Raw genomic sequence first — 25,147 nt, 5'->3', positions numbered from 1 at the left:
ACTGAGCCTAGCAGGGGGTGAGGCGCCAGCGTTGTTAAGTAACTACAGTGTTATGGGGGCGTGAATAGCATCAGTAACACCTCGGTGTCACCAGGCTGTAACAGTGACCACAACTGACTCTACTGTATTCATCACAGAAGGAAACACAGCCGACCCACCATATGCAGTGGCTCCCTCCTGGGAATGAAGCTGGACGTGCAGGAAGAGGAATGTGAGCAGTGGAAAGAGGAAATGTCTCTCGTTTTCTTTTTCATGTATTTATTAGCGTATTACTTCTAACTCCAGCTCAAGTTACTTTTACAATAAAGTTTTTTTTTTCATGATTGGCCTCTAAGAAGTCGATTTTAATTGCATCTCGTAACAGATGAGAGCAAAGATATGCAAAGTCCTTGGAAGGAGACTCTGAGCCTTGGGGACTTGATGTAACTCAACTGGAAATTAGTAATGCATCTAAAGAAAGAATGGGACTCCCTGTGAGCTGGGGGGTGGGGATGTCACAGAGTCCCAGTTGCAGTTTAGAAAAAATAGGGACAGCAGAGGTGGCCAAGGTATCCAAGCAGCTCGTAAGGGAGAGGGAATTTTGGCCCTCAGACCCATATTTACAAGTGCATCCTGAGGGCTCCTCACTTGGCTTTTGCTCTGTGTTATGGGTTAAACTGTGTCCCCCACCAAAACTCACGTGTTTAAGTCCTGAGTCCCTGGACTTCAGAACGTGACAGTATTTGGAGACAGGGCCTTTCAAGAGTGATTAAGGTAACGTGAAGTCATCCAACATGACTGGTGTTCTTAGAAGAATCAAAGGAAATACGAATCCAGACACACAGAGGGAAGACCACGCAGAGACACAGAGAGGAGAAGACAACCGTCTACAGGTCAAAGAGAGAGACCACCGAAGAAACCAACCCTGCCAACACCTTGATCTTGGACTTCCAACTTCCTAAACTGTGAGAAAATAAACTTCTCTTGTTTCAGCTTCCCTGGTGTGTGGTATTGTGTGATGAGAGCTTGAGCCGATTAACATTCTGTTGGTGATTCTTTTGCCGTACGTGAACTTTACATTTTCTAGGAGCAAACCCCTCAGTCTTTACCTTTATGAATCTGGAGTTGTCTTATTTATTTATTTATTTATTTATTTATTTATTTAGAGAGGGAGTGCTGGAGGGAGAGGCAGAGGGAGAGTGAGGGAGTCTCAAGCAGACTCCACGCTGAGCATGGAGCCCGACACAGAGTTTGATCTCACATGAGATCATGACCTGAGCCAAAATCAAGAGTCAGAGCCACCCAGACACTCCTGTCATTTTTTAACGTAAATCTTGATTTGAAAGGACTCTGCTGGGGCGCCTGGGTGGCTCAGTCGATTAAGCGTCTACTTTCAGCTCAGGTCATGATCTCAGGGTCCTGGGATGGAGCCCCACATCAGGCTGTCCACTCAGTGGGGAGCCTGGTTCTCCTTCTCCTCCCAGTTTGTGCTCTCTCTCACTATTTCTGTCTCTCTCTCTCTCAAATGAATAAATGAAATCTTTAAAAAAAAAATGAAAGGACTTTGCCATCCCAATATTATTCAGATATATCCATACTGCCTTCTAATACTCTTGTCATTTTTGGTGCTCTTGCTCTATCATGTTGTCTCTTTTGATTCATTCTTCATATGCAATTTATTTCTGCAACTTATGTGTGGTCAGGCCCTAACTTTTTGGGGTAGCCCATTGTCTACATTACTTTTATACTCATAAAAATGTTAATATTATATTATAGAAGTGTATTTTAGACACAGAAAGACAGCCATGATACGCTTTTAGGTGAAAAAAGTCCGTTTTAAAACATATCTACATTTCTGAAAGAAAATGATTTATATATACTTTATAAATAATGAAAAATTTCTGGAAATATATACACTATACTAGGAAGAGTTATCTTTGGGCAGCAGGGTTTTTTATGCTTTCGGTATTTTTGAATTGTCTTCTCTGAATACGTATCACTTAAAGAATAATAATTTAAGTGAAATCCTGGTGTGGACCAGGTGCTCTGCCAAGTGCTGGGCAATCAGGAAGATCTGGACAGGATTGTGACCAAAATACAGAATTTGATGGCAAGACTCTGGGATTCTGAGCAACTCACATTAGGTTCAGGGTGACCTTGGGCAAGTCACTGAACTTTCCCTACCTCATGTGTAAAATGGGGATAATAAGCACAGTTTCTCTCTCTCTCTCATGGGGTGGTCATGAGGGCTGTTATTTGCGGAGATGGTATATGAAAGCTCTTGGCATAACAAGCATTCAATCCATGGCACCATGATGTTTCTTACAAACGTGAAGAAGGGCAGAGCCCCAGGAACAGCAGGTGCCCGCTGGCAGGACAGGAGGAAATTCCATAGGTGTGATTCATAAGGTATAGCTGGGGGATAAGAAAAAAGGAGCCAGGCTTCAGCATTCTTCTGTTCCATGTCAGCGGGCTTGCACTTTATTTTTTTTTTTTTTAAGATTTTTATTTATTTGAGAGAGAGAAAGAGAGAGAGAGAGAGCACAAGCAGGGGGAGGGGCAGAGGGAGAGAGAGAAGCAGGCTCCCTGCTAAGCAGGGAGCCTGACGCAGGGCTCGATCCCAGGACCCCGAGATCATGACCTAAGCAGAAGGCAGACGCTTAACCAACTGAGCCAGCCAGGTGCCCCTGGCATGCATCTTATAAAGACCGGGGGTGTTCATGTCACAGAGCTTTGTAACTAGGGAGTGATAGGATTACCAAAATTCGAGCCAACGGACCTTTCATGAAAAGGGTTTCCAAAGGCGGTTGCCAACCTCAGGGGGGAACAAAATTCCTCATCAGGAGCAAGAATGTGGCCATGATGTCACCAGCCCCTCCCCGCAGGGACATCACATACCAGGGCAGCGGGTCAGAAGTATGATGACAGAGAAGAGACGCTTTCCAGCCCTCATGCTGCCTTGAAATAGCCTAGGCTAAAGGGATTTTTTTTTGTTCTCCCTCTCTTTTTAAAAAAACATACAGCCCAAGGCAATCCTCATACCTCGGCTGCCCCACATCGAGAAGGGGTAGCTGAGTCACCGGGTCTCGGAAGCTGCCAGCTCACAGCAGCCTGGAAAAATCAATATCTCTCTCTGAAGTTATGCAAAGTGCTGAGACCTGTAAACCAAACTCTAGTAGGTAGACATTATCAACAGTCTTTCACAGCATTAGGAGATGTAGGTTTATTTCCCAAACAGCCTCGAAAGGCGACAACGAGAGCTATTCTCCAAGATGCAGACGTGGGGAATTTGGCTGCCAGAGTGGTTCCCAGAGAATCACAGCTCTGTCTGCAGACAGACACGGGAGGCAGCTGGACTCCGCATAGATGTGGACGCAACAATGTCTCAGCATCTCCTCTCTGAGAGGGAGCACGGCATGTGGCTTCGGGAAAGCACACCTTCTGCTCAACATCGTTCATCCTCGGGGAAATGCAAATCAAAACCACAAGGGGGTTTCACCTCACACCTGTCAGAAGGGCTAGAATCAAAAAGACAAGAAACAACAAATGCTGGCAAGGATGTGGAGGAAAAGAACTCTCATGCACCATTGGTGGGAATGCGCACTGGTGCAGCCACTGGGGAAGACAGCGCGGAGGTTCCTCACAAAATTAAAAACAGAATTACTGTATGATCCAGTAATTTCACTGCTGGGTATTTTGCTCAAAGACAACAAAAGCACTAACTTGAAAAGACAGATTCGTCCTTATGTTTATTGCAGCATTATTTACAATAGCCGAGATATGGAAGCAAACCATCGATAGATAAATGGATAAAGAGGTGGTATATATATATACAATGGAATATTACTCAGCCATCAAAAGAATGAGATCTGGCCATTTGCAATGACGTGGATGGAGCTAGAGAGTATAATGCTAAGTGATATAAGTCAGAGAAAGACAAATGCCACAGGATTTCCATATACGTGGAATTTAAGAAACAAAAGAACAAATGCAGAAAAAAAGGGATGAACGAAAAAGCAGACTCTTAACTACAGAGAACAAAGTGATGCTCACCAGAGGGGCAGCAGGCAGGGGATTTATGAAACAGGTGACAGGGATTAAGAGTACACTTATCTTGATGAGCACTGAGGAACGTATAGAAATGTTGAATCATTACGTGGTACACCAGAAACTAATTTAACACTGTATGTTAACTACACTTCAAAAAAATAAATAAAAATTTAAAACTCTAACAACAATAACAAAAAAGAACGCATGCCTTTTTGTGGGTTGTGGTGGGGGTTGTGGTGGGGATTCAGTAAGATAATGAGGGGAACAGGGATGCACTAGGGTTCTCTTTTCATCGTAGAAACCCCCAGAGGAAGTTAGCTACGGTTAGTATGCCAAAGCACAGCTGCTGGAAAGAGACATCACCGAAGTGAACTTCCTGCATAATCTATTCGTGTTTCAATTTTGTCTGTTTCTCAAAAAACAGAATTTGTCAGAAGTCTTCAGAATCTTAAAATAAGTCACAAGAAATCTGGAAGAGAATGGTCTTTCTGTAAACAAATGTTCGTATAGATGTGCCCGGCTGAGGCTGGCTGACCAGCAGGGAAGTATTTCTGTTTCTCCTCCTTACTTGTCCCCATCTCTTTCCCGTCCAGCAGGCAAACCCTGAAAGAGAAAAAGGCCCCGGGAGCTTCTTTTGGGGCAAAGTGAGGGAAGAGCCAGGCTCCCACTCCCAGGACACGGGGAGGGACGCTACGGCCAAAAGGGGACTCGGACAGTGTCAGGGAAAGTTGGGAGGCAGGCGCAAAATTCCAGAGTCACCCCTAAAACTGCCCTGGACCTCATAACTGACCCTGGGGCTTCAGAAGCTCCGGGTCCCCAAGTTTCCAAGGAATCTCTGCTGAGGAACCTTCAAAAAGATCCTTCGGGATACCATTTTAACTCATAAGCAAGCCCCACTAATGCACTAGTGAGATTTCCCCAGACAATACACAAGGCACCCATTTTCAAACAAAGTGTCAAGATGCTAGATCTGACAAAAGAATTTTTCTTCCCAAAATGTGGACTTACTTTCATAAAAAGTCTACCAAAAGCATGAAAATTAAATCACACTTCATCCCATATCACAGGCCTTTACCTTTTTTTTTTTTTTTTTCCGCAGAGAAAGAGAAGCACAAGCAGTGGGAGCGGCAGACAGAGGGAGAGGGAGAAGCAGGCTCCCCGCTGAGCAGGGAGCCCAATGTGGGACTCGATCCCAGGACTCTGGGATCATGACCTGAGCCGAAGGCAGACGCTTAACCAACTAAGCCACCCAGGTGTCCCTCGCAGAAATTTACCTTAAATGAAAAGAGTAAAATGACCTAGAATCAGGGCTGTTCCAGAAATTCTGGGCTGTCTAGTTATGTTAAGATTGATCAAATGCCAAATCACTTCTCTCTCTCTTTTTGAAGTGAATCTGAGCAGAAGACTTCGTGTCAACTAAACAATTTCATTTGCTATTTGAAGAATTCTCATGTAAGACAGACAGTCCCTTTAAATTTTCCCAGGCAGCTGCTAGGAGTTGTTAAGGGAGTGACAGAAATAGAAAATATTGTAAATAAGTAATTAGTGATTTCTGAGGGGCAGGTTCTTTCGATATTTTTTTCAGGATTTCACTCAACTTAGGTACAGAGACAAGTTTCTTGTCTTGTTTTCCCTCTTCTCTATCTTTGCCTTCCTTCCTTCCTTTCTTTCTGTGTTAAAGAAGAGATGTAGAGTCAGGGCACCTGGGTGGCTCAGTTGGTTGAGTGCCCAACTCTTGATCTCAGCGCAGGTCTTGATCTCAGGGTTGTGAGTTCGAACCCCATGTTGGGCTCCATGTGGAGCCTGCTTAAAAAAATTATTTTTTAATTTTTAGAACGAAGAGATGCAGAATCTTCCAGCTAGGGGAGGGAGATCTGAGCCACTCTGGCTCCACCTTGATAGAAAGACCCAGAACAGGACCCAGGGCTCCCATCTCCACGCAAGCCAGCAGAACTCTCAGTGCGCCTGTTTTATTCGGTTGTACTTTGGTGAAAGATTACATTTGAACAAAAGAGTCTCGAAACAGACATCTGGTGTTTTGGCATAAGTGAGCATCCATTTCCCTTCCTTGATACCCTCATCCTGGTTTTGCCCTGGGAAAACGCCCACATCTCCAACTCTGTGCCCCCAGGGGAACGGACTCCCACTTCTCCTCCAGATAGGCAGTGCCTCAAGCCTCACCCCATCTCTGGCAATGAGGACCGGTCGCTGGACCTGAGAGATCCAGAGACAATGTTTAAGCCCTAATTTTTTTTTAAGATTTTATTTATTTACTTGACAGAGAGAGAGAGAGCACTAGCAGGGGGAGCGGCAGAAGCAGGCTCCCCACTGAGCAGGGAGCCCGATGCAGAGCTCGATCCCAGGACCCTGGGATCATGACCTGAGCTGAAGGCAGACGCTTAACCGACTGAGCCACCCAGGTGCCCTGAGAGTGAACCTTCTATAAAGCTTCTTATTTTATAAGGGCAAGTATGCAGGGTTAACCCAGGTTGGAAGGAGCAAGGAGCCACTCACACCTTTGATCTCAAGACATACCTTACTTTGGGGCTCAGCCTGTTTTGTAACCACTACCTAGTGGCAGTGTGCTTAAATAAGAGGAATAGCTGAGAGTTTCAGAAACATCTTTTAAATTGACCCCAGCAATGTCAAGGTCGTCTGTGGCACCAGATCAATATTAGATCTTTCCTCCAGAATGGGGGAATGAAGAACCAGGAAATTAAGACACCAGAAATCTGGGTAGGGGTGGAGTAACTCTGTAATGCAGATAAATATTAAGGGCAATACTATATATACCAGCATTTTCCAGTGAGTGGAGTTTTCACCTGTAGGGGTGCATAAGATGAGTCCCAGTAGTCCGGGAAAAGGCCAGGTTGAGGAGGAGGCAGAGGAGCAGAAGGATCAAATGAAGAAAGGACACAACCCATACAAATTATGTAAGGAAAAGCAATACAGGTGGCCGGAGAAACAAGTGCAAAGGCCCTGAGGCAGGCCCATGTTTTGCTTCTTGGGAGCCTAGCGTGGCTCAAGCAGAGGAGCAACAAGAGGAGGCAAATAAATGTGGCTGGAAAGGTGAGCAGGGGTCTGATTCTGTAGGGTCCTTGAATTACAGTCACGACTTAAAATTTCTAGGTTGACAAGAAGCCATTGGAAATTTAAAGTACAAGAGTGATACAGTCTGATTTATGTTCTAAAAGGATTACTTACTATAGTTAACTATGTGAAGAGCAGACTACAGAGGGGCAAGAACGTCAGCAGGGACAAGAGCAGGAGTCTATGTCAGCAGCATGGGGAGGGGGAGGGTGGTACCAAAACAGGCGGTACCAGATACACAGATACAGATACATACACACATAGATAACAGGGGCTCCTGGGGGGCTCAGTCGGCTAAGTGTCTGACGCCTGATTTCGCTCAGATCATGATCTCAGGATCCTGGGATCAAGCCCCGCATCAGGATCTGGGCTGGGTGTGGAGCCTGCTTAAGATTCTCTCTCTCCCTCTCCCTTTGCCCCTCCCCCTGCTCAAGAAAAAAACAGAGACATACATATGTACATAAATACACATAGTTACATAGATAAATACACACATATGTAGGTACATACATAGATAAATGTGTATATATGTATGTATATCTCCACCTCATCAAACACATTTATAATAATGATATGGTCTTTACAAATATTTTTTAAATTATTACTTTTCTTGTAAAAAGATCAATATAGTCAAGTACCTCTATATGGCCAAAAAAAACCTTGCAAGAGTAATACTCATGACTGAAGTTTAGAGGACACTACTTTTTTTTTTTTTAATTTTAGTATTTACATTTTCAACTCTACAATATTTTTCTTGGCAAATTTTTTTTTAGATATTTTTATTTATTTATTGGAGAGATTGAGAGAGAGCATGGGAGAGAGGGGAACAGAGGGAGAGGGATAAGCAGACTTGTAGAGCCTGATGCAGGGCTCGATCTCAGGACCCTGAGATCACAACATGAGCCGAAACCAAGAGTCGGATGCTTAACTGCACCATCCAGGGGCCACGACACCAAACTCTCAATATCAAAATACGCTCTCAGAGAACCAGCTAAATTTTATGTGTTCATCTAAAATTTCCTCTGATCTCCTAAAATAGTTTGGTATTCCAACTACAAAAAAAAAAAAAAAATCCAATTTATTTGTATCAATTCACTTCCCCCTTCCAACCAGATTCACCTCTGGCTAGAAGACAGAATAAAAGGAGATACAGGAAGAGTGAATTCTTGCGTTAGTTACCTTAGCAGCCAGCCGACTGTCCCCCAGATCCCTTCTCTCCTCCTTCTCGGGCACAGAGACACCCAATAGGGTCCCCAGACTGCTCTGCGGCTGGATGTGGCCGTGCAACCAAATTCTCGCCAACAGAATGTGAGCGCAAGTTACGGATGTCACTTCTGCTTCAGCGGCTCAAGCAGAAATGCCGTCCTGGACCTCTGCACCCTGCCTTACTGCTGGGTGCAAGGTAGCTCTGATCATGCAGAAGAGAAAAACCCTCCAGGGCAGGGGTTTTCAATCAGAGACGGTGTTGAGCCCCACAGGCCCCCCACCCCCCAGCCCGCAACACCCACGGGACACTTGGCAATGACTGGACTTAGCTGCTAAAACTGAGGGTGAGGGACTAACTACTGGCCTCTAAGGGGCAGAGGCCAGAGAGGCTCCAATCACCCTACAATGCCCAGGGCAGTCCCCGCGGTGAAGACTTTCCTGGCGCAAGACGTCAGCAGTGCTAAGGTTGAAAAACTTTACTCCAAGGCCCTGTTTCTCAGCCTTTGTGCATAATCATTACCCAAGTATGTTCTTAAAATGCAAATTCTGCTTCAGAAAGGATGGGACGGGGATCTAAGAGTCTGCATGCCTAATGAACTCCCTGGGGGACGGTAGATCTAAGAGTCTGCATGTCTAATGAACTCCCTGGGGGATGGTAGAGCAATAAGACGGAAGGAACAGAACTTGCGTCTCTGAATGACCTCGGGGAGCACGGCCGTCCCAGCAATGGACACTGGTTGGCGTGTCCATGCTGTGCAAATACATACAACCTGCACCCCCTGAACTCACTGTTCTCAGCTTAGGTTCCCTCCGAGGGACCGGTCGCCAGGCAGCACTGACTGCTACAAACTTTGAGTATCAGCTTTCACTATGTAGGAGACAAGTCGTCTATGGTATTTAAGCCACTGTGTGTTGAGGTCTCCGTGCTCCAGCACTTTCATCTTTACCCTAACTAGTAGAGCGACCATCTGCAAACAGTGGATGGTTACATCGATGCTGCTGTTTGGCGAGAGACCTAGAAGAGCCCCAAAGGTGATTATTTTCCAGAAAAGGAGAAAAAAGCAAGGGAAGAAAAGAAACGAGAAGGTGGTTGCCAGAGATGTCCGAGGAGAGCGTACTCCTGCATTAACGAATGACCACGAGTGGACTGGCTTCATGGTTCTGGAAGTCAGAAGTCAGAAATGGGTCTCCATGGGCTCACATTAAAGCATCATCAGGCTGCATTCCTTCTGGAAGCCTTAGGGAAGAATCAATTGCCTTCCCTTTTCCCTCGCTTCTAGAAACTGCCTGAATTCCTTGGCTTGTGGCTGCTTCCTCTATCTTCAAAGCCAACAAGAGCAGTCTGAGTTCCCCAAGTTCTCTTCCTCTGCCTCCCTCCTCCACTTGAAAGGATCCTTGTGATTACGCTGGCCCATCCAGACAATCTGGGATGATCCCCATTCGAGGTAAGCCATTTAGCAACCACAATTCCACCTGCAACCTAATTCCCCTTTGCCACACAATCTAGCATAGTCACACATTCCGGAGATTAGGACAAGGACATTTCTGGGGAGGGGGACATATTCTGCCTTTTACAGGTTAGAACGCAGGCTACTCCTACAGCCAGAAGGTGGGAAGGGAATTATGACGACCCAGGAAATGCAGACAGAGTGCACAAGAAAATGAGATGATAGGTCAACTGAGAGAAAACAGAGAGAATCTTCTGGGCACTTCCAAAGGTCACCAACTGCGGGGCAATCCTAAGAAGCCAATGTGCCCTAAATATAGCTTTTTTATGGTTTTTCAGTATAAAAGGATGATGGGCAGGTAAGAGTAATGCAGAGTGATATTCTCCAGGAATTCTGGGGATCTTGATGCAGTCCGTCCTAACCAATGTTTGATATCCGAGCTACATAACAGTTTCTGTAAATTAAACTTAGCCTAACTTTATGATAAGAATGTCCTGTATTTCAGGTACTCCCTGGAGTGCAACATCCCAAAAAACCAATTACCTGGGGGAATTCATGAAAACGTGCACAGATTAATAACAACGAACATGTGTAGACCACGCAGATCCCAGCACATCATCACTATTCCATCCTCGCAAAATCACTGTGGCATTCTTAGAGGTCGTGATTCCCATTTTAGAGATGAGGAAACAAAGGCTTGGAGGCTAATTATGCGTCCATGCACATCAAGCAAGGTCGACACATAAATCAGACTCAAGTCCTGAATTTCTAATTCCAGGTTCAGCTTTCTATTTCACAACACCACACAGCTCCAAAGAGTCAGAGCATCCTGTGACAGAGGCACTCAGGTAGTCAGCCTCCAATTTCCTCGGCTCCAGGGACACCCAAACCTTGAAAGCCCTGCAGAAGCCTTACCCTGGACACACAGGGAAAGGTGTATCTGCACCTAGAGTGAGTAACAACCAAACACAGGGCCTCCCCGTAACCCTTTGATTATTAAACGACACGTCGTTCTGATAATGCATCTAGAGAAACATAATTGAAACTACTCTCAGAACATAATGGTCCATCAGAAATAATCCAAGCTCAGGCACCTGGGTGGCTCAGTCGGTTGGGTGGCTGCCTTCAGCTCGGGTCATGATCCCAGGGTCCTGGGATCAAGCCCCGCATCAGGCTCCTTGCTCAGCAGGAAGCCTGCTTCTCCCCTGCCTGCCATTCCCCCTGCTTGTGCTTGCTCTCTGTCTCTCTCTCTCGCTTGCTCACTCTGTGTCAAATAAATAAATAAAAAATCTTTTAAAAAAAGAAAGAAAGAATCCAAGCTCTTCTAAAACGTTGTCACCTGGCTTGTGACAACCCGCCATGTGACTCAGTCACTTGCCCTTCTGAAGTCCGACTTTTTTTTTTTTTTTGAGATTTTATTTATTTATTTGACAGAGACACAGTGAGAGAGGGAACACAAGCAGGGGGGGTGGGAGAGGGAGAAGCAGGCTTCCCGCGGAACAGAGAGCCTGATGCGGGGCTCGATCCCAGGATCCTGAGATCATGACCTGAGCTGAAGGCAGACGCTTAACGACTGAGCCACCCAGGCGCCCTTGAAGTCCGACTCTCTTTATTGGCAAAAGTGGGATGAGGAAGAATCTACTTCATGAGGCTACTGTGAGGAATACATAGATAGTGTTGTGTGCTGGAGGGAACCTTTTGGGGAGACTGTCTAGCCCACAGAGCTGGGTTGAGTGGGTTTCTCTTTCTTGCACCCAAAATAGTCTTGCAAAGATAGTATTGTGAAAGAGTCTAGAACAATTCTTAGCCAGGGTTCCCAAGAAATGTGTTATTTCTTTTCCGAAGCCTGAAGTTTTGCAAGCAAACAGAACATAGAGGGTAATCCTTTCATTCATTAGTTCATTGATTCAAAATCAGTGACTGGGGCGCCTGGGTGACTCTGTTAAGTCTGTTAAGTGTCCTGATTTTAGCTCGGGGTCATGATCTTAGGGTTGTGAGACTGAGCCCCCCGTCAGGCTCAATGGGCGCGGAACCTGCTTGAGAGTCTCTCGCTCCCTTTCCCTCTGCCCCTCCCCTGTGCTCACTCTCTCTCTCTCTCCCCACTCCCTCTAAAAAAAAAAAAAAAAAAACAAAATCAGTGATTAATTGACCACCATTATGGAGCAACTACTGTGTGCCAAGTACTGATCTGGGCACTGTCAAGGAAAAGACCGACGGGACCCCTGGTCCCTTGTAGTCCCCCTTCCAGCAAGAGGGAGATGCGTAATCCGTATGATTTGGGAAAGCAATATATTTTGTGAAGAAAATAAAACAGCAGAACACTCTCAGAAGGAGAAACAGGTTTTTACAAAACCAGATAGTTGGAAAAGGTCTTTTTGAAGAGGTGGAATTTAAGCCAACATTTGAAGGATGAGGAGACACAGGCAGTTTAGAGTCTGGGGGCAGAGTATTCTGGTGCAGGGAACAGCAAATAGAAAGGCTCTTCAAGTAGGAATGAGGCTGGGCCCAGAACAGAGAGGAAGCCACTGCCCCAGTTTGTCGCTGGGACCAGAACCCGCCCCCGCCCCGGCCTGTCCCGTAGGCAGGCCAGTCCATCCATACACAGGAGATCCAGAATGTCTAGCAGGGAAAGGTGCACAATTATTATTCACTCCCTGCGGCTGGAAGGACAACACTTCCGGGGAAAAGAGCTTTGAGACAAATTAAAGGAGATGCTGTGTGTTTGGGGCCAAAGACTTGGGTCTGAAGCTCAACTCCACATCCTGAGCCAGTTACTTGACCTCTGTGCACCTCAGTTTCCCTCACCTGGAAAACGTGGGTGATACCAGGACCCCTGTCCCATGGTCCCTGTGAAGACTGAATGAAGACGGTGCCCAGAGCAGAGCGTGGCCGTTCCCACCACCACTACGGCCCTTCTTTCCCACCCAAGCCTTCATCTCCCTGTTCCACTGAAAACAGCCATTACTTGTCCCTGATTTGTTTTTTCCCCTTCGTGCATCTACATCTACTAATTTACACCAATCCAACAGTTAATCCATACCTCGGCACAGTCCAACCATCCGTGAATTGAGGATATAAAGCAGAGCACCCCCCCAACAAGGAAGTGAATTTAATGGGAATGTTTTTAGTGTTACACCATTAAAGATGATGTTGGCTTTGGGGAAGATCCTATTTTATCAGCAGGTGTTCTAAAAATCAGGAATATTTAATGTTATCAGCTCTGTTTTTAGCATCCATAAAGTGAATCACAGGATTTTTCTCATTTGCTCATAGTAAGAGTCAATCACATTGTTAGATCGCCCAAGATTGAATCATCCTTCCATTCCTGGAATAAATCCCATTTTGTCAGAGCTTTTATTACCTTGTAATGTAATTATTTACTTGTCCATTTCCCTATTTTATAAGTTCTCTCAGATCACTGGCCATGACTGATTCATGTTTGACCCCAGCACATAGCTGATAATCAATACATGTTTAAATAAAAAATAAATGAATGAATAAAGTAACAAGGGCACTGGACCTCCCCAGACTAACCCTTTGTACCTCCTTCTAAATTAAAATACTCAGATGAGGTACATGTCCCAGACTGGATCTTTACATGTTTAATAAGCATGTGGTTCAACTGGTCCCCTCTTCTAGCATCGGAACCCTGGAGCACCTCATTCTTACGGGGAAATTGTTCCCTATGGTTTCAGTGAGACTAACTCTGCTTCCTTGCTCCCACCACTATTCCAACCCAAAGGGGTGACCTCATCACCCCCTGGTCTAATTGGAGTACTACACCATGACTGCTTTAAGAACAGGTATATGACCCAACCTGGGCCAAACACAACTCCAGGAATTTCTTATAGAAATTCTTTAAGAAAAATGATTTCCAAAAGAACTGATAAACATAAATATGTTTGTCTAGGGTAGCTGCTTACCACCATCTTGGCTAAAATGTGGTGAGACAACCTATCCGAGAATGAAGCAAGGTCGAGAAAACCATGCCAAAGGATGGAAAGAGACAGAGACCTAGTGATATCATTTGAGCCCCTGGATCCAGCTGTTCCTGAAGTCATTACCCCCTACATTTCCCAATTACATAAGCCAGTAAATTACCTTTTCTATGTATAATAGTTTAAGATCATTTCTATTATTTGCAACCAAAAAAACACTAACTCATGTGTTGTTTTGTTTCCCCATGAATATGCTTTGTACAATCTTAAATAAAGGTAAAAAAAAATTTTTAAAGGGAGGCGATCCTAACTAGTGAGTGTTAAAACAAAAACAAAAAAACCGCCTGATTTTAATTAATGGCAAGATGGGCTAAAAGACTCCCTTAGTGAATTATAATTTCCGACTGAAATTCCCAAGACAGTTATAAAGGAGCCTGTTAAACCGCAGAAACCAATGGAATCAAGAGATTACTTTAACAGGGCGGCAGTTCAATCAGTCGCAGAGATATCATCCATTATGCAAAACCAAAACCTTTAAAACTTCCTACCATACAACACTAGCCATCTCTCATTCACCTAAAATCTCAAGTCCTCTCTCCTGACTCAATTTAAAAGTAAAAACGACTGGTGTGATCTACAAAAATAAAAATAACTAAGTCATGTCATGAGAGCTGAAAAAACCAGTGAAAGGAGCCAAATCTCAAGCCCAGGGAGTTTGGCGGGGGTCTTCTTGAACAGTCCTGCCTTCTCAAATGCTTTCTGCCCTGCAGAAAAATTGAAGGCAAGCAGGCCCTTGGCATTCTAAATGCCTCTGTAGCTATCCAGGCCAAGCAGCAACAATTCCTACCGTAGGTTCAAGAAAATGTCAGTGCGCAAGCCCAGAGTGCCAGCCCATTTCCCTACCTCAGCCCCTTGGTGGAGAATTCTGGCTACAACTACTTCATGAAATCAGACTCTTCTCCTTCAACTCCAGTTACAATAGACCAACTTCTGGAATCCGGTTTTGATTATTCTCTGGAGAGCTACTTAAGAGCTGCTTCAGGGTTTGAAATCCCTCATTCAGACATAATCTTGAAATAAAAGGCTGTATTCAAATGAAAACTGCATTACAGCTTTCTTTTTAGGACCTTCAGTACTGATGGGCAGGGAAAATGAAGAAGAAAGGCAAGGGGGAAATGAAGAAAGAGAAAGAGAGGAAAGTAGGAGAGAGCGATGTCCTCCATCACAAACTCATTTCATCATCGCATAATCCCTTGGAAGGGAAGTAATACTGAGCCCATTCTGCAGATAAAGAAACTGAGGCCTGGTGGTCACACCAGGAAGACACAGTGGCTTCTGGCTCTGAGACCAATAAGAACATGCTCCAAACAATGTTGCTTCTCCCCTACTAGTTTCCTCACTCCGAAAAGTCTAACACAGAAGTCTGTTCTAGAACCCAAGTGTGTCACTGAATGGACCTCTGGAGACAATATAGTCTCATTATCTAAGAAACAGAATTTTTTTAAAAAGAAAGAAACAGACCAAGTAACCTGAGGTCCAATACAACTAGTAATGTGGCAGAGCAAAAGCTAGAACCCAATTATTTTCATCTCTTGGGTCTTACTGAACCCACCTGACCGGAATCTATTTTATAGGTGCAACTTATTATATATATATGGATCACATTCGCGCTCCTGATTAATGAGTGAACAACTGAAGAGTTGTCCCACCTTCAAAAAAATGTTCACTGAGAACAAAAGGGAAATGTATTTGTGAATTGTCTATTTCTGCCTCAGTGTTCCTATTTATCTCCAGCTCCTTTTGTTATTGTTGCAATATATCTGGGAGGTATTCCCCCCCCCCCCCTTGCTGTTGCAAAATCTGTAAAGGGGGAAAAAATGGAAACTAAAATAGCACATGTAAGCCACAATTCTGGCAAGTGCAAAGGGTCTGGCTATGCCAGTTACTTTCTGAAATGAGTTTAAACCAGAGGTCACAAACTGGTAGCCAGCTGGCTGTATCCAGCCCACAGATGTATTTTGTTTGTCCCACAGTGCTGGCCCACACAAGGCTTTTAAGAAATTTTAATCGGGTTTGCCAAAGTTAAAAACCAAGAGATTTCACATCAAAGCCTGGATTTCCAATTTCTCCTACCAAGTGGAGGATGTGGTTAACATTTGCACACAGAAAAGGGTAGCTGGAACAGAGCAGTGGCTGAGACCTGCAGATGGAGAAGTGCCCCCGGTTTCTCCCCTCGTCTATTTCACTGGGTTTCCGAGTTGGTGCCCCTTGGTTTAAAGTCAGGCAGATGTAGACTGCAAAGCCAATCATTATTAGACTTTTCCCAAAAACATCCCCAATAGGAGACTCTTCAGCCAATATTAGGACAGCTGTGATCAAAGGTAAAGCAGAGGAGACCAAAATGATTTGAGAAATTAAAAAAAAAAAAAAAACAGGAGTTGGGTCCATTTGGATTTCTGCTCTAAGATACTCATTGGGGGGGGCGGGGAATACATTCACCTTTATTACTTCATTTATTCTCCCCAACAATCCTGCGAGGAAGGAATTATTCGCAGATAAACAAACTGAAAATGAGTGATATTAAGTCAGTTATCTACCCAAAATTATTCAACCAGTAAGTTGTAAAACCAGATTTTGAACCCAGTTTTGTCCAGCTACAAACACTATGCTTTAGGAATACTGAAAGAACCCTTTATAAAGCCACGAGGCTTGTTTCTGCCTCAGGGCCTTTGCATCTGCCATTCCCGCTATTGGAAACCACTCTAACCAGATCTCTACCTGGCAGACTCTTATTCTTTCACTTCATTTACTTCACCCTCACAGGGAAGTTTCCCTAGTCATTTGATTTAAAATAACCTAGGCGTGCACACACACACGCACACACTAATTTCTCTCTAGACCCCTGCTACTCAAAGTGAGGTCCAGAGATCAGCAGCATCTGCAGCACCTAGAAGTTAGAAAGGCAGACTCTCAGGGCCTTCCGCAGACCTGCTGAATCAGAATCCTACATGTTCACAACATCCCAGGTGACGCGTGCACGTTTAAAGCTTAAAAAGCACTGCTCCACTAGGAGCCCTGCCCAGTGAAAATCTAATGTGAGTCACCAGCATGATGGTACATTTTCTAGTAGCCACACGAAAAAGGTAACAAGAAAGACTGTTTCCTGTCTCCCCTGCCCACCACTTCAATGTCAGTTTCAGGAGCACAAAGTGCTTAGTCACCACTTTATCCCCTGTCCTTACAACAGTTCTGGGTCCATGGTAAGATATTATTAAAATGTTGGTTAAATGTAAGAAGGAAGGAAGGAAAACATCTTGCTAGTGTTTTGTGTGTGGTGGTGGGATACAAAGGAAGAAACCAAGAAACCAGTATTGTGAAACTGGATAGATGCGGTCAGCTCAACCACTGACCAGCTGAGCAACCCTGAGCAAGTCATGTGCACTCCAAGGGCCACCTGTAAAACACGAAGCCTGCTATGTCATCCACAACCCTCATTATGACACTCAAACATGAGAGGACGTCCACGAAGTGCCCGGCTCCATAAAGAACAAGCATTCCCTAACTGCCAGTGTCCTTCTGGCGTCCTCCCTCATTCTCCAGATACCCAGCACAAACAGTGCTGCAGACCACCTTCCTGGGGGTAGCACAAGCATGACTATGGGAACGGTCTTCCTGAGTGATTTTCCCCTCGCCAATGGGAGGAGCGTATTCACTGTTGGCAGTGCAGACCATCCGAAACCATGGAGGTTCCCTTCCCATCTCCCCGGGACTGAGGTGTTTCCAAAGCCAAGGTCAGGGTTGCTGCACAGTCTGTAAGCCATGCGGGAGGTCACACCGCAAGGCAGCCCTGTCACTTGGATGAGTTCTGCCGCGGCTGCCAGGTCCCACCCCTTAGAAGAGTATAAGGTCTCTGCCCAGAAGGCTTGGAGTAGTCGGTTCTGGAAGGTGCCTTGGGGCTTAGCCCTTTTATTTTACTGGTTTGGAGGGGTGAGGAGAAGAGGGTCAAGTCTACCCCCCCCACACACACACTTAGGAGTCATGGGCCTGGGTCAATCCACCAAGGGAGGCTTGCTTCTCCCATAGTTTTAACACTCCCATCCTAATCCATTAGTCTATCTTGCCCTGAAATCTGAGGCACGCGTTCCAATCTCAAATGTGTTTTTAAATCACATTAGATCAACAGCACAGGAGAAAGCAAAACGCGGATTTAGACAAGGCTGGAGTGACACGGAGGGAAAAAAACTCCCAAGGCTGCTCCGCTGGGATAGGATGAAAGCCCAAAACAATGCTGCCGGGAGCTGCCCCCGAATTCTCACTTCTCCCTCTGGCTGATAACAGCAGACCCCAGAAACACTTGCAGAATTAGGCTCTCGCAGGAGCACCTCGACAAGAAAAAGGGAAAGAAAACAAGTGGGGTAGAGAATCAAAACCTTTCATTCATCTGTGGCCCTCTCCTCTGGCGAGTGGAAGATTTTGCATTGACTACTCCGCGGATGGGGAGGAAGCGTGGCCATTCAAGCACATTCAAGCACAGATGCCGCCATTTATAAGATGCAGTTGGAGCAGGGAAATAAGAGGAAGGCTTTCCTTTACTGGTTTGAACTGATGCCACCGTTTCCTTTTCTACAATATAATGAGGATGTCATCCCCTCTTCCTCCAGGGGAGAGACAGGAGCCTGAAGAGAGAGCCCGTGAAAATCCCACAAATACCCTCAAAGCACTGCTGTCCCTCGTAAGGCTGGAGAGGTATCCAAGCAGCCTCAGCATACTCCCATGGGCCAAAGGGGTTTCTAGAAGTCTTCTCAGCAGCCAGGCTTGGGGGGCTACTGATACTCTCTGTGTTACATAGATTATTCTCCAGCACTTGCAGTCGGCACCTATAAGCACTACAAGGATCTGCCGTGGCTGAGACACTGGGGTCAAGGATGGGGAGGCCACAGAGAAATCCCATGGTCCTGTTAAGTGAGGATCAAGGGAATCTGCCCACATGTCTTCAGTATAACAGTTCTGTGGATGGGTACCAAATATTCACACTCAGCCCCAAAGACCACATGAGGGACGGCCGGGGTACCACAGTGCTAGGCTAGAACCTTCCACAGCCCTGTCATGCCTGTCTCCATGCCTCCTCTTCCCAGCCCTCGGCATGAAAGAAGATTAAGAAAATCTGGCATCTCCTGTCCTCTCATTCAGAAAATTCTCCAGCCCCACCAGTGGGACCTCCTGACACGCATTCCACCACGAACCCTTCATCAAACTTTAAGGCATCTGAATAAAACAGTCCCTTCTCTATTTCCAGCTGCTACAAAGCAACCCGAACACATGTTGGAAAGATGTGATCTTTATGCCTCGCTCTCCCCCAGAAGGGTACTTGGCACTTCTCCTGAGATACACAGCTTTAAAATTAGAATTGAAAAAGCCACTGTTACCCTCGTAGGGCCAAGGCTACCTCACAGCAGAAACCAGAACATCCCCATAATCAACAGTTAAACAACTGAAACCCTCCCAAGACATCATACCCCTTCTCTATATTGCTGTTGTTGCATTAATCATCCTAACACCTTTTTAATTATAATCGCAAACTGGGAGCCATGGCTCGTGATGTTATAAAGACTGATTTTTCCAGTTAAATTAGGCATTTGCTGTTTTATGTTTTGATAGGAAGGGGTTGTTTGAAGCCTCCTAAAATATTGCAATTAGATTTCGCTGCTGAAACAGACAAGACATTAACAGACACATTTGCTGTTTCAGTTTAATGTGGTGGAATGTACTTCTCTCAAGCTTTGAAAGCATAAGGCACATTTTTTAAAGTGGAAGAAGTCAATCACAATACACCCATTTATTATCTATTTCTTAAGTTAAGCTATTTCTAAAACTTTTCCCAGGCTGTAATTTAAACTTAGAAAGCACATCTCTTCAACACGAAGGGAACTTGTCAGGAAACAATCCTCGTATTTTACCTATTGGCTCTGTTAAGATGATAACATCACTTTAGCTGACAAAGCCTGTGTTTCTGTTTGACAATTGCAATTAATTACTGAGATGCAACAGAGATGGGGCCAGCCATCCAGATCTGTTTTCCAGAGAGATCTAAAACGGAAGGAAGGGAGGGGAGCAAAGGAGGTTTGTTTTTGGAATCTGCACCAGTATGGAGTTAAATGCTATGGCTGGCAAGAAAGCTGGATTATTAATTTATTTTACCTGCACCGAACTTTCTACTCCTCTTCTCCCTTTCTCTCACCACGGGCAGAGGGTGGAAAAGGAGAGAGGTGAACATTTCACAAGCCAGAAGCTCCAATCTGTTGCGAAGGAGGCACGGGTTAGAAAGGGCACGGGTGCAGTGCACAGAAACTCTTAGGGCACCAACTGTCATGTAGACACTGATGCTGCCGAGGCAGAACCAACCCAGGGTTCATTCAGCCAAGGGGGATATAAAGTTCTGGAGATGGGGGGCATCCCCGGTCTTTACTAGAAAGCCAGAACTTGCCAGCATCATCTTTTTAACTGTTGCCTGTTCATTTTGCTCTAACCTGAGAATACTAAAGTTGGATTCCAGCCACGCAAATGCGTTTCAGGGCGACTTGGAGAGATTCCAGGGGATCTCAAAGCCCCTAGAGCCATCTAGCTACCCTGCTTCGCTCCTTGGCGTCCCCAACGCAGAAGCCCAGAGCCCCGCCAGAGCCCGGGCTAGGAAACACCCCGCGGGCACGAAGGCTGGGGATTCCCAGGCTAGGAGCTGGGCAGATTCAGAAGGAATCTCCCCGGATGAGAAACCGGAGGCAGACAGAAGCAAGGCGACACCTCCACCCCTCGTCCTGAAATAAAGTGACCCTTGGCCAGAGTCCAGCCCTCTCCGCCGCTCCCCCCGAGCGGCCCCGCCAGGGTTGGCAGAGCCCCCATTGGGGCTTAAGGGCTCTCGGGACGGCGGCGCCTGGGTGTCCAAGGGCCCGGAAAGCGGCGGCTCGCGCCGGGTCTCCGGTGCGTCCATCCCATCCCGCCGAGCCCAGGGTCCTACCTGTACCACTCCAGCCCCTTTTCGTAGTTCCTGTCGAAGAAGTGCGGCTCAACGCCCACCGCCCGCACGTCCGGGTGGACTCGGATCGCCTCCAGCAGCGCGCGGGTCCCTCCTTTCTTGACCCCAATGATAAGCGCCTGTGGCAGCTTCTTCTCCCCATAGTCCGGGGTGCTCGCGGCGCCGCCCCTCTCGCTGCTCCCGTTGGCCGCTCTCCGGCCTGCGAGCTCCTCGTCGGTGGTGCTGGACTCCTGCGCTTCCCTCTCCAGCGGCGCGCTCTGCGCCGTGATCATCTCGCCGGGGGCCAGCGGGGTCCGGAGCCAGGCGTCCCGGGCGCCCCCGCCGCCGCTCGCCAGCCCCCAGCCGTCGGCCCCGGGGGCGGCGGGCCGTTTGGGGGGCTCGGGCGGCTCCCCGCGGCTCGCGTTGTCCGGCGGCGGCGGCGCGGGCGGCTGCGAGGGGGCGCCGAGGCGCACGGGGGGAGGCGGCAGAGAGGGTGGCGGCGGGCTCGGTGGGGGCTCGGCGGCGGCGCCCGGCGGCTCCTGCAGCGCCAGGGGGAACTGCAGGGAGCCCGAGCCGCCCAGGAGGCTGTAGCACAGGTAGGTGACGGACAGGGACAAGGTGCACATAAAAAGCAGCTTGCGCGCCGGCGGCCCCTTAGCAGAGACGCCGGGCGGCGGCGGCGCGGCGAGAGGTGGAGGCGGAGGCGGAGGCGGAGGAGGTGCGGGCCACGGGGCCATCGCGGCTCCCGGCTCGCGGCGGCGGCGGCGGCGGCCCCCGGCGCTGCCCGGACATGGTTTCAGCCGCCGCCCCCGCCGCCGCCGCCGCCGCCGCCGCCGCTGCCCAGCCGCCCCGGCTGCATGAAGCGACGCCGCTGCGCCCCCGGCCCTGGCCGCTGTCCCGCTGCGCCGGGGGGGAGCCCGGCCGCATGGCCCCCCTCCCCACTCTTCCCGCGGAGTCCGGGCGGCCCCCCACCACCCCCCCTCAGCCTCTGTCAAGGGGACCGAGGGGGGCGCGCGGACCCGCCGGCTGCACCTGCTCCGTCTGCAGCGCCCCCGCTTCCCCGGCTCCGCCGCGGCTCCTGCTTCAGCCTCTGCCGCCGCCGCCGCGCGCTGTTGCAGCCCCGAGTTCCTTCCCCGCTGCTAACTTTCTGCCGGGAGAGCCGAGAGGCGCGGAGGGGAGGAGGGGGGGGGCCGGGCGCGCGCCCCGCGCCGCCGAGGGAGGGGGAGTGCGCCTCGCGCGCGCCTGCGGAGGGGGGCGCGGAAGCGGAGGCGTGCGCTGGGGCTGGGGCGCCCGGGAGAGCGGAGATCGTGCCCCCCCGCACTCGACACTCAAGCACTGGAGGCGGGCCCCGCCCAGCCCCGCGTGCTTCTCCTCCCCGGGGAGCCTGGGACGCTGCGCTCTCCATCCCTCTCCCGATACTTTTAGCGACACGGAGACGGTGCCGCGCACCGGGGAGCTGGGGGCCCGAGGACGGCGAGCTGTCGCTTCCCCTTTTCCCCTGGGACTCCAGGCCAACTCGGCCCATCCCTGACCCGCCCTTCTCTCACCCCGGATATCCTCCTGCCGGGGGCCCGGGAATGATTTCTTCTCTGTAACTGTTTTCCCCTTCAAACTTCCATCTTTCCAGCCTCCCCATCTTACCCTGGAGCTCCTGGTGGGTGGAGTTTTGACACAAGCCCCCAGGTATCACAGCCCCAGAGCTTTTGCGACTGTCCCGCCACTGGTGACTGTGCTTCCTGCTCCAAAAGAGGAGGCTGTCCCCTACCCGACACCCTTAATCACAGGTACACCTGCGCCACTAAAGGAGTTCAGATTTCTCTGGACTGAAATAGACTTGAGCCCATCATCGCTCTGAACACCTAATAAGCAGAGACAAGTTGGGTTGCAGGGTGTCTGTGCATCGCTTCATTGAATTTTTTAAAGTGTATTTTCTTTGCAGAGAGACTGCCATCCCTCACCTCCCTCTCCTGGGGGGAATGGTAAACATCAGAAGGCTCTGGAAGATTCAAAACTAGACACTGCTTCCCGTTGCGTTTTGCTCGGGGAGGTAGCGGGAATGGGAGGAAGAGGCAGAGTGATAAACTGAGGCACTCTAGCGAACTCTGCTTCCTGGGGACAGGGGCTGGGCCGGCACACCCCTCGGGCCAGGCTCTCCCAGGCTCTGGCTCCCGTGTGAGTCCTGTTTACCCTGCTAGCCACAGTTGGGTGCCTCGTGGGATGGCTTTCCCTGGGCAGGCTGATGTGGTTGGCATCTCTGGTTTTGTTTGATCACATAATAGGAACAACAGTTGAAAGAAAATGTATATAATGTCTAAATATTAACTAGATACCTAGTGCCAAAGAGGGGGGAAAAATGTTAATCAAATAAGATGAAGAACACGGACTTTTCCCTGAGTGAACAAAAGCTCACTGCTGCTCTCAGCTGGACATGAGTTTCCTTCACTGCAGCTTTAGTTCAGATAAAGATTATTCCTTTATAATATATTTTTTATGGTACACTGGAGACCTCTGAAATGCAGAGTCTGGTGTCCTGTAAATCATTCCCTGTAACTATTTTCAAACACCACACAACTGCATTACTGTAATGTTAATGGGATGAGGCCAACTGGAGCAGAAAGAAACACATGCTTGGCCCATCCCTCTTTCCACTCTGAGCCTGGTTCTGGGTGGTCAGCCAGGAGGCCCCAGTTGTAGCAAATTTTGCCACCGCCATGGCCCATCTTCCTTTCAATGCCCAGGTACCAGGACACCCGGCATCTGGCCCAGGGCTCTCTGTGCCTGGAGCCCACATTTCTCCATGCACCCCCTCAACAATCCACATGAACCTGCTCTGTATCTAGCTTTACTACACATGCACTTCTCCAATTTGGAAAGGTTTTGATCCAATGGCTTTAAAATTGAACCCAGAGATGACAAACGGAGAGCTGGGTGTGGCCAGCAGAGTGATATTAAGAAATTTAAACTGGTTGCAATATTTTAAGTTGAGGGCTTCCCTCCCCCCCACACCCCTCCTGCCCCCATAAAATCTGGGTATGAGATTTCTGTTGAAATAGCAGATTGTCCCCACACCTTTCTCTTACTTGCCTGGGCACTGCCAATGAGGAAACTTGCCAGCATCCCTTCTGCCTCTTGTCCCCAAATAGTCACACATGAGTAAGAGACTCTTGACAGAATAAAAGCCACTGGTGAAATGTTAGGTCCCATAACTGATGGGGAAGAGGTGGTCTGGGGGGAAGGAGTTTTGTAGACTTCTTACTTAGGCAGTTGCCTATTTTTTTCCCACTCCTGATCCAGGCTTTTTCTGGGAGCAAATTTTTGAGAAACCTATAATGAAAAGTAGGAGCCACCTACATAGGGAGAACTCAGACTTCATTCAGCAATTCCCAATGGGTCTGGAGACTGGATAAGATTTTTTTTTTTCTGTTTCCACTGCCAACACCCATGCTCATTCAGGCTTCTCAGAGTTTTTAGAATATTCCTCCAGCTGGTCTCCAGGTCTGCGGGTGCCTCATTTCCAAACATCCCAGACACCAATAGCAGATCAATCAATCAATCATAGCTCTGCTAATGCCCTCTATGGCTCAAAACCTCTCTCTCACTGCCTAACCAATAAACTCAAACCTCTTTACCTTTGTACTCAAGGTCCCCTCCCACCCTTCATGTAACTCACCGTCCTGCCAAACCAAACAGTACCCGCTCTCCAAGCATACACCTTGCACGGTTCTGTTTCACCTCTGTATGCTCAGATGAGAGAGTCAAAGTGAAGCTGTCCTTCGCTGGCTACGTGGCTTTTGGGCAGGTCATTTCACCTCTCTGAGCCTCAGTGTCTGCAGATATAAATCATGGATAATAAGACTCACCTCGAATTGTTTTCATAAAGAATTAAATTGACTTAGATCGCATATGCAAAAATACCTGGCTTTGCCTGGCCTGTGGTGGCTCCCAATCATTATTTGGATCTAAACATTGGCTCCTGCCATGCCTTGCTTCTTGAAATCTCATCCTTGAAAAATATGTGTGTGCCCTTCCTTCAAACCAGCCCAATGTGTAAACTGAAGTTCACCTTCCTAATCTGCTCAGTCGCGTATATAATGCCAAGTCCAATGCCTTCTGTAGCTTTTTTTTTTTTTTAAGCAATAGAAACTAACGCTGGCTAACTTCAGCTTGGTTTGGTCTTTTATTAAAGAAATTTACTAGGAGCACCTGGGTGGCTCAGTTGGTTAAGCATCCGTCTTGGGCTCAGGTCATGATCTCAGGGGTCCTGGGATGGAGCCCCATATCATGGGGCTCCCCGTTCAGTGGGGAGTCTGCTTGTCCCTCTCCCACGGCAACCCCCCCCCCCGCTCCTGTGCACATGCACTCTCTCTCTCAAATAAATATATAAAAATCTTCTTAAAAAAGAAAAAGAAACTTACTAGAAGGATATA

General features: G+C 47.7%; 1 protein-coding gene across 4 annotated transcripts in view; it reads right to left on the bottom strand.

Moving 5' to 3' along the window:
- Positions 1–22,155, bottom strand: part of HS3ST4 (heparan sulfate-glucosamine 3-sulfotransferase 4) — a 405,289-nt gene extending 383,134 nt beyond the window's left edge. The window contains exons 1-2 of one of the 4 annotated variants that reach the window (XM_064592870.1): positions 20,724–22,155; positions 19,910–20,007 (exon numbers count right to left, since the gene is read on the bottom strand). In XM_064592870.1, the coding sequence (XP_064448940.1) occupies positions 19,910–20,007; positions 20,724–21,457 (832 nt within the window). In that variant the 5' untranslated portion in view covers positions 21,458–22,155. The remainder of the gene's footprint in view (positions 1–19,909; positions 20,008–20,723) is intronic. The other 3 variants (XM_064592871.1, XM_054507565.2, XM_045875190.3) reach the window with 3 other exon arrangements.
- Between the last annotated feature and the right edge of the window lie 2,992 nt (positions 22,156–25,147).

This window comes from Mirounga angustirostris, unplaced genomic scaffold (assembly GCF_029215605.1).
Source record: "Mirounga angustirostris isolate CCGP_5_RB_7025 unplaced genomic scaffold, mMirAng1.0.hap1 SCAF_5, whole genome shotgun sequence".
NCBI lineage: Eukaryota > Metazoa > Chordata > Mammalia > Carnivora > Phocidae > Mirounga > Mirounga angustirostris.
This window is presented reverse-complemented; position numbering and strand designations above follow the sequence as displayed.